General features: G+C 35.0%; 3 protein-coding genes across 3 annotated transcripts; 1 reads left to right on the plus strand and 2 right to left on the minus strand.

Annotated features, from left to right (window-relative positions):
* Window positions 1-908: 908 nt before the first annotated feature.
* LOC114527266 (cytoplasmic dynein 2 light intermediate chain 1-like) lies at window positions 909-6,367 on the minus strand. Its single transcript, XM_028548923.1, has 17 exons — window positions 6,339-6,367; window positions 6,179-6,234; window positions 5,827-5,900; window positions 5,540-5,574; window positions 5,311-5,380; window positions 5,016-5,104; window positions 4,864-4,942; window positions 4,666-4,718; window positions 4,032-4,086; window positions 3,544-3,612; window positions 3,389-3,466; window positions 3,078-3,157; window positions 2,891-2,961; window positions 2,671-2,716; window positions 2,546-2,597; window positions 2,062-2,154; window positions 909-1,783 (listed from the first exon to the last, which is right to left on the minus strand). Exons 1-17 carry the CDS (start codon window positions 6,350-6,352, stop codon window positions 1,712-1,714), a joined length of 1,086 nt encoding a protein of 361 aa, XP_028404724.1. The 5' UTR covers window positions 6,353-6,367; the 3' UTR covers window positions 909-1,711.
* Window positions 6,368-6,598: 231 nt separating this feature from the next.
* LOC114527309 (RWD domain-containing protein 3-like) lies at window positions 6,599-7,681 on the plus strand. The gene is given in 3 exon segments (XM_028548970.1): window positions 6,599-7,013; window positions 7,016-7,325; window positions 7,566-7,681. Coding segments are annotated over 3 exon segments (834 nt in total). The 3' UTR covers window positions 7,675-7,681.
* LOC114527261 (myosin heavy chain, striated muscle-like) lies at window positions 7,668-12,331 on the minus strand. The gene is made up of 11 exons (XM_028548915.1): window positions 12,021-12,331; window positions 11,656-11,716; window positions 11,201-11,370; window positions 10,964-11,045; window positions 10,770-10,831; window positions 10,489-10,654; window positions 10,203-10,270; window positions 9,898-9,998; window positions 9,579-9,688; window positions 8,228-8,371; window positions 7,668-8,146 (listed from the first exon to the last, which is right to left on the minus strand). The coding sequence occupies exons 1-11, from the start codon at window positions 12,084-12,086 to the stop codon at window positions 8,031-8,033; spliced, it is 1,146 nt and encodes a 381-aa protein (XP_028404716.1). The 5' UTR covers window positions 12,087-12,331; the 3' UTR covers window positions 7,668-8,030.
* Window positions 12,332-17,737: the final 5,406 nt, after the last annotated feature.

Consider the following 17,737-nt stretch of genomic DNA (forward strand, 5'->3'; position numbering starts at 1 on the left):
AAATTGCGGATGCGGCTTTTCAAAAAGCAACAAAATAACATATCACTCGATTCCCAAGAATAAATTTATATCTAATAACATAGATCTTTATACGCCTTATTGTATAGCGTTACTGCTAAAATATAGACAGCTAAAAAATTAACACGTAATATATCTGATTGATCGTGAGATGCGGGGTATATTTCTCAATATCCGTCATCGGAATTAAACATTCATGTTTCTTTGTGAATAATGACAAGCACATGAACTAATATTTCACCCATTTCTCTGTAATTATTTATGGTTTTTCAAAGTTTAACGTAAAAACATGGTTTAACATAATACAATCAAAACAGAATTTTAAATTACGCGTTTGTCCATCATTTGTCACTACTTCCAATCAGCAACCAGCTGCTTCAACATGAATATTTTTATCAATTATGGAAACTTGCAAACGGAAGACGCTATAAGCAGCAAACGCTTGATTGAATAAGAAAATGGCTCAAAGTATATTCAAATAGATGTTTAGGAAGTTTGGAAGCAATCATCAATAAAACAATGCATAGGCTATGCAATATAGCGAACCAGACCTTCTGTGCAAACAGGAAACCGACGAGTGCTCGAGAACATAAATATTTATAGTAAAAATAAGCGTCTACATGAATATATTTTAAATCGATTGAAAACTCAGGCAAATAATCAGAGCATAATGGCAAATAGTTTAGGATATGTAAAAAAACGCTGTGCAAAATCTCATGTATGTTTATACCGCTGCCGATTCGTTTTATCAGTAGTACTGACCAGCGAGAAGGGCATGCAGGCTGGCAGCTGTCCTGTTTTAGTCCACCGTCGTTACAAGAGTTTGCTTTCACCGTTGCTGCATGTGAGCGCATTTTTTCGTATAAGTAAACAATACAAGAAACGTGGAAGTTGGCTATATTTGCGAAACTGTCGCACTCAATATAAACTGCACAATAATTTCGTGACAATTCCTCCTACACAACACTTGTTACTGACAAATATGATATATTTATTTAAACGCTAATTACCATGCTGCAGGTATATATACGTGATCTGAATAAATAATGCATAGGTTTAAATAATATTCTTTGCATTATGAATGTCAGTATTCTATATAATAGTACGTCTTTCAGCTTCGTTAAGTTCCTTCCGAGCTAAACACAAAGATGTAAAGACCCTGGGTACGAGATTGAAGTACTCTTGCAAGCTGACATTGCAGGAAAGTTTCTTTAAACAGGAAACCTTAACGCATTTACTGTAGTTTTTATGTAATACCTGGGCACAATTCAGCGAAAGTTTAGGCAAAAAATGCTTACTTATGCGGGTAGTAACCATGTCAACAAAATACACGAATGTTTATATGTATATAAGACATATTAATATGAACAAAGACAAAGACAAAGTACCGACAAATTTGAGTATCCATTCGGCAATTTTCAATGTGCATATATACGTAGCAACACGGTTAGTGCATAGCAACTTGCCATGAAAAAACAATTTAAAGTTGCATCTCCTTTTCGTTTTCAGCATTTAGTGTTCTCCTTTTTCCTGCTGCTGCTCACATGAGTGCACAGCATCGATATTTGTTCATTTGATGATTCATTTTATCATTGTATGCGAGAAAATATGTAATGCATGGAAATGACGGAATCGCCTGCTTCAGTTTCTTAAGGATTAAATACTGAAGGTTTTGAAACATTTCCTCGATTCATTATTCTCGAGGTTGTGTTGTTTTGCCATGAGCAGCATTCCTTTCTGCTTGTCTTTTATATCTCTCGAGCTCCTGCAGAAAATCACAGAAATATGAGGGGAAAAAACATGATAGTGCGGCTAATGAACTCTATATACAGACTGGAACAACAACTCAGGGTAGGGGAACATTCAAGAAGGTAGAATTTGGTTTTACTCAGTTTTCCACCGTAAAGATAGCTTGACAGCAAACATCGCAGAGTTCGGCGATAAAAATTAAAGCTATCGATTTGAACAGTCTGGGAACGAGGATGACTGTGATCTTGTTTGAAAAATACAACTTTAAATTTTTACAAGTGTTCTAAGTTCTACCTCGTCCTTTTGTGCGCGCATTGAATCGATTGCTGCTTCAGAATACTGAGGATTGTGGGTAATATCTTCGTTCTTCAGTGTTTCTTGCGGATTCTGAGAAAATAGGAAAATTCAGTTCAACCAGTTTATTGGCCAGAAAGTTAATTCAGGTGCCACTGACCGGACAATGATGCGTAATGCGACATGCATGGAGACACAAACCTAAAATTTTCCGACTCCATATTTATATACCTACTCTGTATCTATCTACTGTTTGTATATACCTTTTATCTAAGCCATTTAGAGTATTTCTGTATCTATCTAAGCCGTTTGTATATACCCTGTATCTAACTATCTAAGCCGTTTGTATATACCCTGTATCTAAGCCAGTATATACCTTGTATCTAGGCAGAACTGTGGGCTAAAGGATGCTCTATATATCATTCACATATATCATTCCAGCTCACAGGATTTATAATGCAAGAAATGATAGAAATCTACTTACTTCCGGTGGGAAAACAGACGCATAAGCTGCTTTCCACAAGTCATATGGACGTCTAAATAAGAATATAACTTTAAAGGGAAGATATCCTTAAATAATGCTTAAATAATGTTTGAATCGTGATATACCTCCCAGTTAATTTAGCTAAATCCTCTGTAGATACCGGCGGTGCACCTGGGAAGAAAAAAGTTGGTTAAACATGGGTTCTTACATTTTTTCATCTTTGCCGAAGAACGCGTCAGTGGTCTTGAGACTAGGTACAACCAGTTTTCTAGTGAAGAGGTTTCTGTCTAGAACAATACATTGGGAGTTATATACGTAACGACGGATGAGCGAGGTATACCTTACCGATATTTGCAAAGGAGTCCTGACCAGCTGGCACGATGATTGGCTTGTTGTGGTCAGTCGAAACAACTTTACTATAAATGAAGACATGTGAGAGGGTTAGATTATACAAGAGAATGCCTTCTCGTAGTCAGCACGTATTGTGAGAAGAATGGTAAGAGTACAGATAGAAATGAAATGAGCGTACAACCTTGCTGCAGCCCGGAATAATAAACTGCCAAACAAAGTTCTTGTTCTTGTTATCAAACCTTCCGCCTTGGAGCTGAAATACTTTAGAAAAAAAAGGCTGTGAAAATCCTGATCATTTTACTGTAGGTAATAATAGGGAGATCGAAAAGATTCGTTTTTAAAAAATTAGATTTTGTTGGCTTTTGAGAGTGACATCAAAAATTAATGTGTTTCTTCATGAACATAGCTAGCGGATAATGTTTTCTTTTTAATTATACTGATGAGGATATAGCTATTAATAATCTGTGTTTACAATAAGCGTTGATCCAATACCTGCAGGTGTGCGCCGTTGCTATGGGCAATAAAACGAAGTGTACGGCTGATCATCTTTCTTTTCTCTGGATCAAAATCCTACACAACACACGTACAACGTAGTAAAATAACTAAAGAGATATTGCAAAAGAAATAAAAGATTCTTATAGTCTTACTTGGTAGATATCGTACTTGGTGCCCACGATACCAAGTGGAATTGGAAATGGATTAAGGAAAGATTTATCCTGAAAATAAGCATGAGAATAATAATTATTCGTTGCTGAATTCATATACCAAGGGCGGGGGCCAGCCTCGTACCCTGGAGGCGTTTTAGTAAAAAATATTCAGCTATTATATTGAGATGGGCTAAGAGCTGACGGGGGCCGTTCCCCTGATGAAGTTTTGGCTCCTATAAGAAACTTCAATTCATAGAAAATAGTCCAGGTCATACCTGTGTATTTGCTATCCCCTCCCCCCCCTCCCCCATAAACAAAAGCTCTGCCTTAGGAAGGATACATTGATCAAGAAACGAAGGAGCTAAAATTTTGAACCATTGACTATGGTACTACTACCTGTGACCTAGAGCTGCAACCACCAGACGTAAACTGCTATATTAAAGCTCGCAAGTCACCATGCAAAATCATCCCACCATTGTTTCACTCACCGCATGATTTTCTCCAAATCGTTTCCAGGCTTCGTCTTGGATCTGCTGAACCAAACTGTTCCAAATAAAACATCACATGAATTATAACGATCATATAAGAACGATTAATTCTAAAAGCTTTACAATTTCTACAAGATTACCTCTAATAACGCAACCAAAATATATTAAAGAAAAACATTAAGAGTACGTAATTCTTAATATAAGATAAGTATGGGATGCAAGTTGTTTGGGAGTGGTATACGTAGTTGCCCCTGGTCTGGCATGTTCAGGCACCGGTTTTCCTTTGAGAAGCATTTGACCAGAAATCATTTTACCTAAATGATTCTTACATCTGCACAGACTGCACCTAGGCGTTTGCATCACAATACATCCAAAATGCATAGGAGAAAATTGTTAAGGTATAACATGTTCTGCAAGTGAGGCAAGGGGATGTCCCACCCAACGTACGACGTTATCTAAGTCACTTCGATAACGGTTCAACGTAAATAACCATTGAAATATCGCAGTATAACGTCCAATCTCTCCTGTAGATCTTTGTTTACTGACTTTACTCAACATGGCAAATATGATAAGCTACAGTAAAATCAGACTGTACAGAGGGAGAGAAATACAGTTATACATGTATTGTAACAACCTGGAATTTGCCGTTTTTAAATCTGTCAGCATCTTGTCCACGGTAGCTCTTGTCTAAAGGAAAGTATTTCTTTAATGTCATCACATCTTGTCATTTTCAACCAATTTAAAACGGTACGAGACAGAAAAGCAACCAACTCATGTTAAGACTTCTTTTTAAGATATGAACGCAGGGGAGAAATTGAAGTGAGGAACTTACGGTTTTTAAGAGGACTTCTATTGTGTGCCAAAGTTCATTTGGTTTGGATAAGTCGACAACAAGGAGTACTGATGTTGAGCTGGGAATATTAAAAGCAACATCATATATTAATGGTCTCAAAAAAGAGATGGAAGAAGATGACTGTATTTTACCTGATTGTTGCAGCTTTCAAGGGAATCTGGGTGAGCTTGGAAAGAAATGCACCTCCACCAAGCTCCCAAATATGACCAATATCTCGTTGCTGAAAACAAGAAATGGTCTTGCTTTAGACCAATTGATTTTATACACAACGATTTCTACCAATTTTTTATATTTTGAAAAACTTGCAATTTCATCGTGCTTGCATGCCAATAAAATTCATTTGCAAGTTGCATTTATAATCAAATGATCATCAACACATTCAGAAATTTTTTATGGGGTAGGGAAATTGCTTCAAACCAAAATTACCATGTTATGGCCTTTTCCTCTTCTTCCAAAGGTGTAATCTAGGGCAACTGTGGGTTTAGGATTTTCATCTCTAAAAATATTTTTGTATCTTTCAATACGGTACCTAATACTTACAGTAGTGTGATGTAATAAATCATGTTCAAAATTGGACGTTGAACAGCAGCACTAACAGTTACAATAACTTTGACTGAATGCAATGAATAGGAACAAGTTGAACATAATATCTTACTTGTCTAGAAATCTCAGGACAATTGTAGATTTTCCCTACCAAATATATATAATATTTAAATTTAATAATTAGAAATTATTTTGGATAACAAGCAAGTGATAATATCCCATGTTCAATAATTCTATTTCTGGTTTTTCTACGTAGAGACTTGATAAACTTGCTTGCATGATCATAAAAGTCAAAGCTGTCAATAAAATGTGAAACTCAAATAAATGCAGCAATTGCAATTTTCAATAGATTATATCTGTCAAATGTCAAAAAGAATATTTCATATATAAACTTCTTACTGATTTTTTACTGCCAATAATTAAAATACTTGACTCTTCTGATTGTTGATTGGAGACCTTTTCACCATTTTCACCTAAATCATCAAAAGCAGATTATATATTACTTTTACCATTGAGTCATGACCAGTTAACTACTTAATCAACTTCAAATCAAATTTTGCTTCTCCTTGGGATGAGTTTTCTAGCTAGTCGCCTAGTCCTGCATCTCACATACTCAGCCACAGATGATTATACCAGTGAATCTATCCTGGAATGCTGGCTGAATGCACCATGTCAATAATGACTGAGAACTCTGGCTATGCTCTGACTGAAGGCTTTACAGTCATATATTTTACAAATTACATAAACATACTCTTTTTAATTTCATTGCTTATGTCAATGGCAATATCCCACAAGGATCTTTCGGATCTAAAAGTTAAAATACACTAATAAATATCAAAATATATATAACTATCCATCATTGCGCAGAATAAAACTAAATAAATTTGCAAGAAAAAAATATTATTTGCTACCTTTTTTCAGACATTGTAATTATATTTTTAGATAGTTTGAACAAAACAAAGCATAATCACTATTTTTTCATATTTTTTGTTGTCATGCACACTTCCAGTTCCAAACAAAATGTATATAAGCAAACTTGCCATACTCCAGACTACGTTTTTACAATTTCTACACGTTATTACCAGTTATTACCATCAATCGGAAATGACCGCTACCATTTTTTGAAGTATGTGTTTGTGCTGAATTATTTTCAAGTTTGAGAAAATGTAAAATGGCGGACATCGAGGAGCGGGTTCAGCTTATTTTCGACGAGCTTTCCGTGCTCAATTCAATTTTTTGTGGCAAGAACGAGTTTCTTGTAAACGGAAGTCAACTCGATGCAAATATTGATTCATTTTGCCGTAGTTTAGTTGAGGGTAAAGTTGAAACCTTGCAATTGTCTATCAAGATTCCCCATACTGAAACGAAGCTCAATGTCTCACTAAGCAAAAATTACCCAAATTTTATGCCAGAAATATCAATATCGTCTACGCAGATAATGAAAAAGAAGACAGCTGAAATACAGAACTTATTGCGAGCTTACGGCAATGAATATTTGGCGAAACTTTCAGAACCAATAATTTTAAAACTTGTTGAAAGGCTGAAGATGAAATATCGCAGATCCGTGACTGTGTGGATGAAACTGAACTTCCCGTCGCCATCAAAAGTACAAAATTAAAAGATGACACGATGTGTATTTGTGTGTTGAGGTTTGACCACATGAGATCACGTAAGAAATATTTAAAGGTGATTTCAAATTGGATCAAAGAATTCCATCTGAACTGTATTATTTTGTTCTGGGAAAAGCATATTTTTGCAATAATTGAAGGAGTGAGATTAGGTATCAATAAATACTTAAAACGTGCGAGGACGTGTACAGTTGACGTTGATTCAGCCGGAAGACCTTGCAAGGAAAGAATGATGAATGTTTTGTGTCAGATAGAAATCACTTCTCAGAGGTGAGCTCTTAATAATAAAAAAGGTCTTGAAATATGACGTGATTGACGTCTGCTTCCAGACGTTGTTTCTTCAAAGTTCAGTTCAGTGCATCCTATGTTTATTTGCTTTCAAAAAATGTATTTAAAATTGCTGCCTTATATGGTGGAGAGTACTTTCATATACCATTTAACAGTTCACTTCTTACTTAGTACAATAGTCAATAGCGAGGTGGTTTTAACTTTCCTATCTTTTTATTACAGGATTGCACCAGGATTTCAGATAATTGAATGTACAAGTTTACTAGAATTTCAACAGATATTTACAAATCATGAATTAATTGATGTTTACCAAACTTATGTAAAAAAATAATCACCAAATTACCTATTAAAAATACTATTTGCTATTCTTAGAATATATCATTGACTCAGGTACTTGTTTTTTCGTTTTGAATGCGTTGTTCAATTTGGTTTAGTGTTGAATTTGGAGAGTTCCCTGTAGTTTAAAGTCTTGTTACCGTAATGTCGAATACTGGGCTAGCATTACTGACCGCTAGCATCAAATGCTGCACGTTTATACCTATATTATACTTTAATGATGAGAAAAAATTTCCCTGCTCGATGTTTGTTTATGCTCAGGTACCTTTAAAGACCGTGTGTTTTTGACTGGAGAACTTCAATGTGTTTTTATATAAATCAGTGAAAAGTGCAAAAAAAAGCAAGTATCTATCATATCTCGCTAAACGAGTCCTCAGAATCAGTTAGTGGGTTTAACGATGAATGAAGTGAATCCGTACCAGAGCTTTGAGATTTTCTTTTCTGTCTATTGTCGTTAAGGTTGAGTTCTGGAAAAAGATGCACGTCTATAGCTAAGGGCAAGGTTTTCGAGGAATCCAGAAAAATTGTGAATGAAATAATATACATACCATCAATCTCGAGGGATAAATCTACATTATCATCACTTGCGTCTAAATCGACGGATGAATTTGTCAGACTAGATCTTTCCTCCTCATCGCTTGATATTGAGACGTAACTATTCCTGTGATGTGCATTTGGGATATTCTCATTATCTAAACAAAATGTGATTTTCCACGTGTTAAAAATTTGATTCTTGATATATTTTGCACTACCGTCCAGGGGCGCCGTGGGTGTGCTAATGTAGGGGTGGCCAAAGGCAACATTATTCCGACCGGCACGTTTTTTTCCCGACATCTTTATAAGAAAAAAGTAACGAATATTTATAAAACTGACAGGGGGGGTTGGGCAAGGACGCGCATGCATTTGCTATGACAAAGATCACGAGCTACGTCTACTAATTTAAATTGACGCTTCATGCACACTGAATATGACCGATAAATATTCACGTTTTACATACGCTTTATTACAAAACTTTATTACAGAGATTTCTAATCCACAAGCATTAAGAAATAATATACGTTATTTCACGATACTCTATTATATAGCTTTGTAATCTTAGACTTAGTGGAGGAGCATACAGGGTATTCTATACGCAACATTTGTTTATAACTAAAATATAAACAAATTCGCAATTGCTTCAATCCTCTCATCAGTTTAGTTCTTCCGCTGTACTATCGTGGTACCTTATCTTTGTATAAACTTCGGGAACCGTTTGACTAAAAGTACTAACTTGAAAAGGATTTGCTGTTATTCCAGCATTCTGATACGGAACATGCTGGTGTTTCTTTAGACGGTCACCATATAATGCAATAAACTGTATAAACTCACTGAACAATAAATGCGGTCGAAGATACATCGCCATTCATGATTTTATCGCGCCAATCTCCGAAAATTACATTCCTTGCGTTGTTATATTAATAGAAACTATGTATTAAATGTTATATTAATAGAAACTATGTTTATCGGAAACCGGAAACGTTCGGAAGAAACAGCTAGTTTAGCCTGCGCGACAACATAATAAAAAATTGGGGTAGTGTCGTACCGTATAATATTAGAAATAACCGCGTCTATTTTCTGATCGTTCAAATACTTTTAGGTTATTCAGCATAACACAGTCACAAATGCAAAAATAGCTTAGTCTCTGTTATGATTGATATACTCCGACAACATGCAATGTTCGTAAATTTCCGACAGGTTTTAATCCTGGAGGGGGCCATGGCCCCCCCTGGCCCCCCCGGCCACGGCGCCCCTGCTACCGTCCTTCACTGCTTATTTTCTACGAACGTTATTTGCTTAAAGCAAAGTTCTCGTTATATTTGATTTGTCTGCATCGCGTGTATATTATAATACGCTTATTACCAAGGAAACTCTCTGATTTTCGCCTGTTTGAAGACTCGCTGTGTCCGGGAACGCCGTTAACACTTGTCTCAAGTTCGTGAACTCTATCTTGAACATTGTAAAGTTTTGATCTGAAAAACAGTAAAAATTAATCCAAACAATCAAGCCTAAGCCTTTGGCTTAAACGTTTGTCCAGCCGTCTAAATAAACCTTCATATTTTGCCTTGCTAACCTGACTGCCCAATCTTGTTTTGATAATATTATTTAAGCAGAAATACCATAGAACATTTTACGTACCTTATAACGCTTGAAAAATAAAAAATAACGCGGGAAAAATCACCTTAAATGTTTAACTTCATCAACGGATAAATTTTGCAACTTGCAAAGTCGGTTCATTGATTCTATGTTTTCATTCTTCCAGTCTGCTAATAAAGTCACATTCTAAAAAAAACCATGCATGGAAGTGTTCTGGAATTGCTTCTAAATTGGCATTGGTTTTCAGCAAGTCGTATATATGAGGATAACTGCTGGTCTGAATAATACAGAACATTGCACTCCAATTCCAATCATAGACAACCCAAATTTGCGAGATAATTTGAATTGAACGTAAGAATAAGGGTGGAGATCCATAAATATTTCAAGTACCTTTTCAACCATTTTACTATTATTTTCTACATTATGTTGACTACTGGATAAATCTTCTTCTATTTTATCTGCAACAAAAAATATAAGAAAGAAGATGCAATGCACTGCATTGGTTACTGCTACAACATTTGTGGGAGGATACAGTGAATTAATTGCATATAAATCAATTGTTGTTATTTTTTTTGTTGTTATTTTTTTATAATATTTAAATTTCTGAGCTGAAATCTATATATATCCTTCTGGACATTTCATTTCAAGTTGTCAGCAGCAAAGATAGTTGCATTACCAAGTCTATTTTTAATCTCTTGTAGTGAGTCTAAAACTTGTTCACTTTCCTTTCCATGATAAAATAACCTCTCAGATGTTGCATATTGTCTTTCATTATCATCTCTTCTGCAACTTGATTCACAATCTTTGATTCTATTAAGTTCATATCTTATTTCTGCCTTAAACTGGAAAAAATAAAGTCATATAAAATTTCCTTAAAAAAATAATACACTGGAAATACAAGTATATATAACAATAGAAGTATAGCAGTCATTACAGATAGAAAATGCACTCTCCTACCTCCTCTAATGAAGCTTCAGGTGAAATATTTTCAATTTTTTGTACAAGAAAAGAAAGGTCATCTGTACGAAATGCAGATATAATCAATATTACCTTATAAAAACCTTTTAACAATTTGTTAATAAAACCCCACATTCTGTAGAATAACCAGCCTTACATATGGCATTATGTTTGATGCAGGTATATTCATTCACCTTTATAATGCTGAACTTCTTTCTGTTGGTTTTTCAGGGTTGTTTCCAATGTTTCCACTTTAGACTTGAGCAGATCAAAACTCTGTTGTAACATGTAACAGTAATATAAACATGCTGACCACTAGCTGTTTGCCGGATTTCAAAACCAAAGTAAAAAGCAGGAATGAAAAATCAAACTTTTAAACAAGTAAAAGAAAAGCCTATTGATTGTTATGCAGGTGTCAGACAAGTGTATACCTCAGTTTGTTGTTTAATCCTCTCATGCAGGCTATGAAGTAATGCCACTGATGAAGACTCATGTGATGTAAACAAAGGATCATCTAAGCCATTTGTTTTGATTGGATGAAATGATGCTGTTTGGCTTACTGTGGTGTTGGGATGGATTTGAAAAGCAGGTGGAGAAAAGGCTAAAAAATGTAATTAAAGAAAATTGAGAATCAATCAACCCATGGCTCAGTTTTACTATAAATGGCCAAGTAGTCAGATTGCTCTATCTTGGAATGGTAGTAAGATCTGCACATGCAAAATTCCAAAATATATATAGCAAAAATGCAATCTACTGATCTTAACATGCATAAATTGGCAGACACTCTCTCCATAAAACAAAAGGAAATATGATAACTTGGAAATAACCTATTTACTTAAAAAATGTAAGCCCCAGCTACTGTACCAAACTATTAAATGGTATATACCTGAAGTTTTGTTTGTGGTATTCATTGCCATTCTGCTATTGTCAAAGCTATGAAGCCGTCTCTATTTAATTGAAAAATCAATGCCTCTGAAAAAGACTGAAAACACAAACTACTTTCTGGATGGAGTGGATGGTCCACTACTACTATATGATTTACTTACCTGAAGCCTTTTTAATTAAAGTCATACATACAATGCCATGCATAATAACCTACAGGCAGCTGGGGAATCAGGGAAAAATCAACACTATTATGGAATAAAGGCTGCTGCAGCTGCAAGTAATGATTTATGCCAATCATTGACTATTTGACAATTGACATATAATTTGCAGCTCAAGCAAGGGGAAAACAAAAAATTCAATTCATACTTTAGCTTCGTTTATTTTGGCACTACTCTCTTTTACCATGATAGAAAAACTGTCTTCCCAACTCATTCTAATCGAAGTTGATATAAACGATTTCTTCTGGGATCTGTATTTGCTGTATTTCAGTATTTGTTTTTATTTGTTATTTGATTGTTTTGCTTTCGTTTGCGCCCGCGTTTTCAAATATCAATTAAATGTCCAATACTTCAATTAAGAACAATTAAAAAACAAACCAACACTGACAACGATGACAAAGTACCAGGGGCAGGGAGGCAGGGGCCGGTTGTTCGAAAGGTGGATAAAGTTATGCACTGGATACTGGGTAGTGACTTTCTCAACCGTCGTAAAAAAGCTTTGAAAAACGATAAAGCTACTTATATTAAATTTTAACTTCGTTTTTTTAATGTTTGAAATAATCACTGTTTAGTGGATAACTTTATCCAATTTTCGAACAACCGGCCCACGTTTAACGCAATGCATTGTGGACTATTCAGGCTAGAAAGACAATGATATAAAATGACGTCAATTCTTATTTCCATTACACCTAAAAGCTATTTTGTCCATCTCATAATTGCTTTTGAAAGAAATGATATGTAAACATGAATATATGAATGTGCACCCCTTCTCAATTGAGCTACGGTCTGTCCGCCTGCTTCTATGAAGTTCGTCGTGTAGTCTTATTAAAACATAAAAGCTCATGTATGTATACTCAGTTCATTATATTGAGATGAAATCTCAATAACGGGTCCGGTCTGTTGAAACATAATTTCACGCTAGTGTTTTATTTTGTTGAGAATGTAAAAATAACATACTGAAAGTTTTAAAACTTTTTCAAAAACAATGGAGTTCTTTTATCTTCAAATCCTGATCTTGTTTTCAAGTCTTGTGGGGCGGGAGGTCTGCAATTTCTGGCATAGTGATTAGTGACGTGTGATGCAATCATCGAGTTCACATCTTAATAAAATGTGTTAATTTAATTGTCAGTTTCTTCACTTTGACAAATCTACAGAGTATGAGCACTGAGTATGAGAGTAATAGAGTCCAGAGCAATCATCAAGTTTCAGTTTGAGAATGACAGAAAACAGATTATGTCTAGCATTAGCATGGAAGTTTCCATTGTTTCATAGTTTGAAATATAATAAAAAAATACAAATACATCCAGGAAACGATTAAATCATCAAGTACATTCATGATATCATATCAATATCTATGAGGGGGTGAGTTATTAATATAAACACAGTATGACATCTTTATATGTTTCTTTAGTTTATTCTGGCAAATAGTTTATTTAGTAATTGAGATCTTGCTATAGCCCTAATAAAATACTTCGGCTTTGACGGGATCAACTTCATAGGGAAAGTTAAATCCACAAGAAATGATTATTCAATTTAAAAAAATAATCCACAAAATGATAAACAAAAACGTGCCGGCCGGCATGAACGAAAATTCGAGAAAAATTTGACGTACCAGTACAACGGCACATATAAGCAAAAATACTTGTTTTATTTTGGTAAATTAAAGTAGTTTGCATACACAAAACATTAAATAGTTCTAGTCTTCTAGATAATTAGAGTTTTAACTTAAATGATTGATTAAAGGCATCAAATCACAAGGAGCCCCTTACCTAAAACGACGGCTAGGTACCTTACCTATGTGATCATGAACATAGTTCATTTTTACCTGAAACACGAGCATATCGGAAGCCTGAACAATGTTTCGTTCAGACATCAGAAATGAAGTTAGCATAAATACCGTCTGGGGGCGCAGGACGCAGGTGATGATGATATGTTGTTGCTTATTTAGACTCCTGAATTTAAAACCTGGCTTTGCAAGAATACTTATGAAACAATATAGAAGGCTCGTAAAATATACTTCCTTCAAGGTCTTTCCGCTTTAATGCTTCAAGATCGTGAAAAAGTATTAAGCAACGCGCGTGCGTACATCGTACATGCGAGACGAATTATTTTGGGTGGTCTGACAGAATTGCATTTGGTGTGGTTGAAATAAGGAAGTTCTTAAATAATTTGACCTTCTAACTTTGTTGACAAAGTAAAGAAAACAATCGTGTAATCTGACAAAATCTGCTTATTTCTACTGCAATGATAATCTATTAATCTATTTCATTAATCTATTTCAAGAGGAAATAAGCGATCGCAATCTTAGGGCTTAATAAAATGGAGATTCAGAGATTGAAGCAATAAAACTGCAAGTAGGATTTAGATAATTCTATAGATAGTGTCTATAGACGTATCAACTAATTACTTTAGTATGGAATTTAGCTTCTATTGACCATTCAAGGGGACTATGAAGGCTTGTGAAGCTCAGTTAACATTTAACTTGAGAATCATTTCTCAGTTTTCATGGAGTGACAGCACTTAACCTATATATTCGCCTAAACCCTATAGGGTCACCCCATCAGTTTCTCAAGCTCACACTCTCGTTGAAGTATAAATAAAAACGCTAAATAGTACTCATAGGCTTTTTTAATTCATGATAAAAACCTCAGATTCATTGTTTGTCAACAATCGTGGCTATACTATTGGATTATCTAAGCTTAACTATAGATTGAAGTCTAAAATACAATAGGTTATTGAAGAAAAGAAGTATTGATCGAAAACTGAAATTTAAGAGGAGTTCAGCGTTTTATAGACATCATCATTCACCCCATTCACTCCAACAACACTGATCCAATAATGGAAATACTAAACTTTTATTATTTCCATCAATTAAGCGTTTTATTTTAAAACACACAACCCCTGAATTTACTCTATAACCATTTGTTCCAAATAAAATTAACTAGGAAGAAAAATATCCAATCCATAGCGAAATGTTATCACTTGAAATAATTATTTTTAAAAAACTTTATTTGTTCAGTTTAATGGTTCAGTTTGACTATTAATTGTGTTCTTACTAAAAATGGGTTACTAATCTTGAAACGCACTAATTCAACCCCTCCTAAACTTAAATGCTTTCATTCATATAATGAAGACAGTGCACTAAAAAGTGCTGTGGATTTTCCGATGAACAAGCCGAGACGAACGTCATGGGCGTCGTGGGTGAAAGGTCTTTTTAACCTTGAGGTTATAAACTTCAAGTTTGATACGTGTTTACTTAGCCTTTAGGGTTTGTTGGACTTCATTCGTTGTTTCTGCACGGATTTAAAAATATTCTCCCTTAACGCATCCTGGATTTGTCATCAAGTCCATTTCTTGTGGTTATCTTATTTACATAGACACAAAGAAACCTTAGCATGGCTTGGCTGCATTTTATTTGTTATTATCTTTTATTACAACTAATTATATTTCTATTACCATTGCATTGTTATGTTTCTTATGCATACTGCCAGTGTGGTAGGTGTGTACATAAAACCATAGTAGGTCGTCCAACCATATTAGGATAAGGAAAAACCATGTCAACCCTGCCAAATATGGTAATGCGGGCTAAATGGGAGAATGTCGCCGCCTGCGTCTAAAGGTATCATTAGATTTGAGCAAGTTTGGTGGCAAATATTTTGACGAAAACAACAGTGCCCCCTAGCGATGTGATAATATGTGCTTAATAAACGAATCTCGGATAAACTCACTGGGAAGCAATCGCGTTTAATCAGCATGGACATTCTTAAACACAAAATTACACGATTTCGAAATTAGTCAACATTACCATTGTTGAGTTGGCATTTCACATCAATCGTAACTTTCCATAAAAAACAGCACATATGTTTTCGGCACCATGATAGATTCCCTCGGTAATAATGTCAGCGGTAATAACTGAGAGATTGCTGTCCATTTCGTACCGTATATCAATGTGCGGTGTTCGTCAATCCATGGTACACAATCTGCTCTAGCTCACTAGCTGGTCTCAACTCTCAAAGATTGGGGTTCATAGTACATGCGCACTTACTACTCTGAGTAACCACTTGAGACTCGTTATTTTGATGGTTGAGAATACATTATTGACTGGATATACTATAGCACTGAGTCCCTCCCAACCCGCCTCTTTGAAAGGCCCTTTGTTTGAAGTTATAATGATAGTCGTTCCTTTTTGTAATAAAATAAAAAAAGAAGACTAATGGAATCAATTGAAACAGGGAGAGAATAGAGAAAAGTGAACAATGCAAACTATCCCAATGTCATTTAGTTTTTTTGTGTTTTATTCTAGTCAGTTAACAGTGCCACACCTCGCGTCTGAAACAATCATTGGAAAAGGTTCTAAAAACATCTCACTTCTGCATTATCACATCACAAAATCACTGGACTCGCATATTGAGCAGAAATAAAAAGAATTATGATAGCTCTAATTTTAAGATTCGCAGAGTATGCCCGTTCGCGGGTAGCAAGCAGGAGGCATAAAATTATTAATATTGCATGATGTCCAATGTGAATATATGTTAGAAAGGCTGAATGATTTCAGTCCTATATTCATCGATGTCATCATTTAAACTGATTTCATTGCGTAACTGAGTGTAATCCTCCTTATTAATAGCATTTCCTAATATAGCTATTGATATGTCATTGATCGATCTAATGTCAGTAAATGAATGGGTTAACTGCGTGATGTTAACATACTCAACGTCGATGAATGCATGTTAGCACTGAAATATGTATCCATCTTCACTATACCCGTTGCCTGAAGATCGATCAGTCTAACCGCATGCTCAGCAGCCATTTCGTGATTGTCATTGATGGAATCACTGAACTTATTACAAAACCCAGCATCGGAATCTCTCTTATCAATGCCGGCATTTGCCAATTGATAAAATTCCGGTCGAAAATATCAAAATCAAAATGGGGTGTATATAGTTCCAGCTATTCACTATACATCTAAATCTCTACTATAAAATCATGATTTTAATTGCATATAGCTACCATTGCCATGGGTTAATAGAAACGGATCATCTAGATTGTCAGTAACAAGTAGTAACAAGTCATAAAAAAGATGACTTTTAATTTTCTTTGTGATTTGACTTGAACTTGACCCATTTATATAATTATAAACATAAATCTTTCTTAAGCTTTATTTTCCCAGCATATATTATTAATGAAGAACTGTTTATGCCCCCAAATAAAGATATATATAGCAGGGATATAACGTTTGGAATGATCACACTGGTCTTCTCATATCATAGTAAGATCTCGTGTCAAGAATTGATTATCAACTTAGCGTGATTCTGACCAACAACCGTCAATACAAATACCACAAATGAAAAGCAATTCGCTTCTCCCAGCATCCTAACATAAATAGATCGTAATATTTTTTAAGTTTTATTGTAACATACGGTGACACACAGCAGCCAGTAACGCTGCAGAAATGGTATAGAAGGGCACTGCATGAGTCTTATGATATACAGTGTTCTTGATTTAGATAGTTTACGTTCCAATTTAACTATAAGGAGCAGTGTGTGGCAGCAACTTCTAACAACTTCATAGACAAAAATGGCACCTCTCGACATTTCGACCTAAAGGCCTTCATCAGAAGTGTAACACGCATGTACGATTTTGATTAGTCAACTTGTCACCAACGATACAGTTAAAAGTAACTAACTATACCTGGCCTGCAGTGCCAATTGTAAGCTATAATATACATGCCTAATATACATACTTAATATACATGCAGTTTTTCCCTAAGCTTATTGATGGAGAAGTAAGGACCCTTATGAAATGAAAGTTTTTCAGAAATATTGATGGTATTATATTCATTCTATTGACAGTGAACTGAGTTAT

The sequence above is a fragment of the Dendronephthya gigantea genome, unplaced genomic scaffold (genome assembly GCF_004324835.1).
Source record: "Dendronephthya gigantea isolate DGI-Jeju-01 unplaced genomic scaffold, DenGig_1.0 000043F, whole genome shotgun sequence".
Taxonomy (NCBI): domain Eukaryota; kingdom Metazoa; phylum Cnidaria; class Anthozoa; order Malacalcyonacea; family Nephtheidae; genus Dendronephthya; species Dendronephthya gigantea.

Coding starts and splice junctions, on each gene's coding strand:
- LOC114527261 (XM_028548915.1), bottom strand. CDS start 12,086: ATGAGTTGGGAAGACAGTTTTTCTATCATGGTAAAAGAGAGTAGTGCC. Junction 11,046..11,200: donor GGATTAAACAACAAACTGAG/GTATACACTTGT, acceptor ATGTTACAACAG/AGTTTTGATCTGCTCAAGTC. Junction 9,999..10,202: donor ATAGTAAAATGGTTGAAAAG/GTACTTGAAATA, acceptor GGTTTTTTTTAG/AATGTGACTTTATTAGCAGA.
- LOC114527266 (XM_028548923.1), bottom strand. Junction 5,901..6,178: donor AAGCAATGAAATTAAAAAGA/GTATGTTTATGT, acceptor TTGATGATTTAG/GTGAAAATGGTGAAAAGGTC. Junction 3,467..3,543: donor CCAAGTACGATATCTACCAA/GTAAGACTATAA, acceptor TGTGTTGTGTAG/GATTTTGATCCAGAGAAAAG.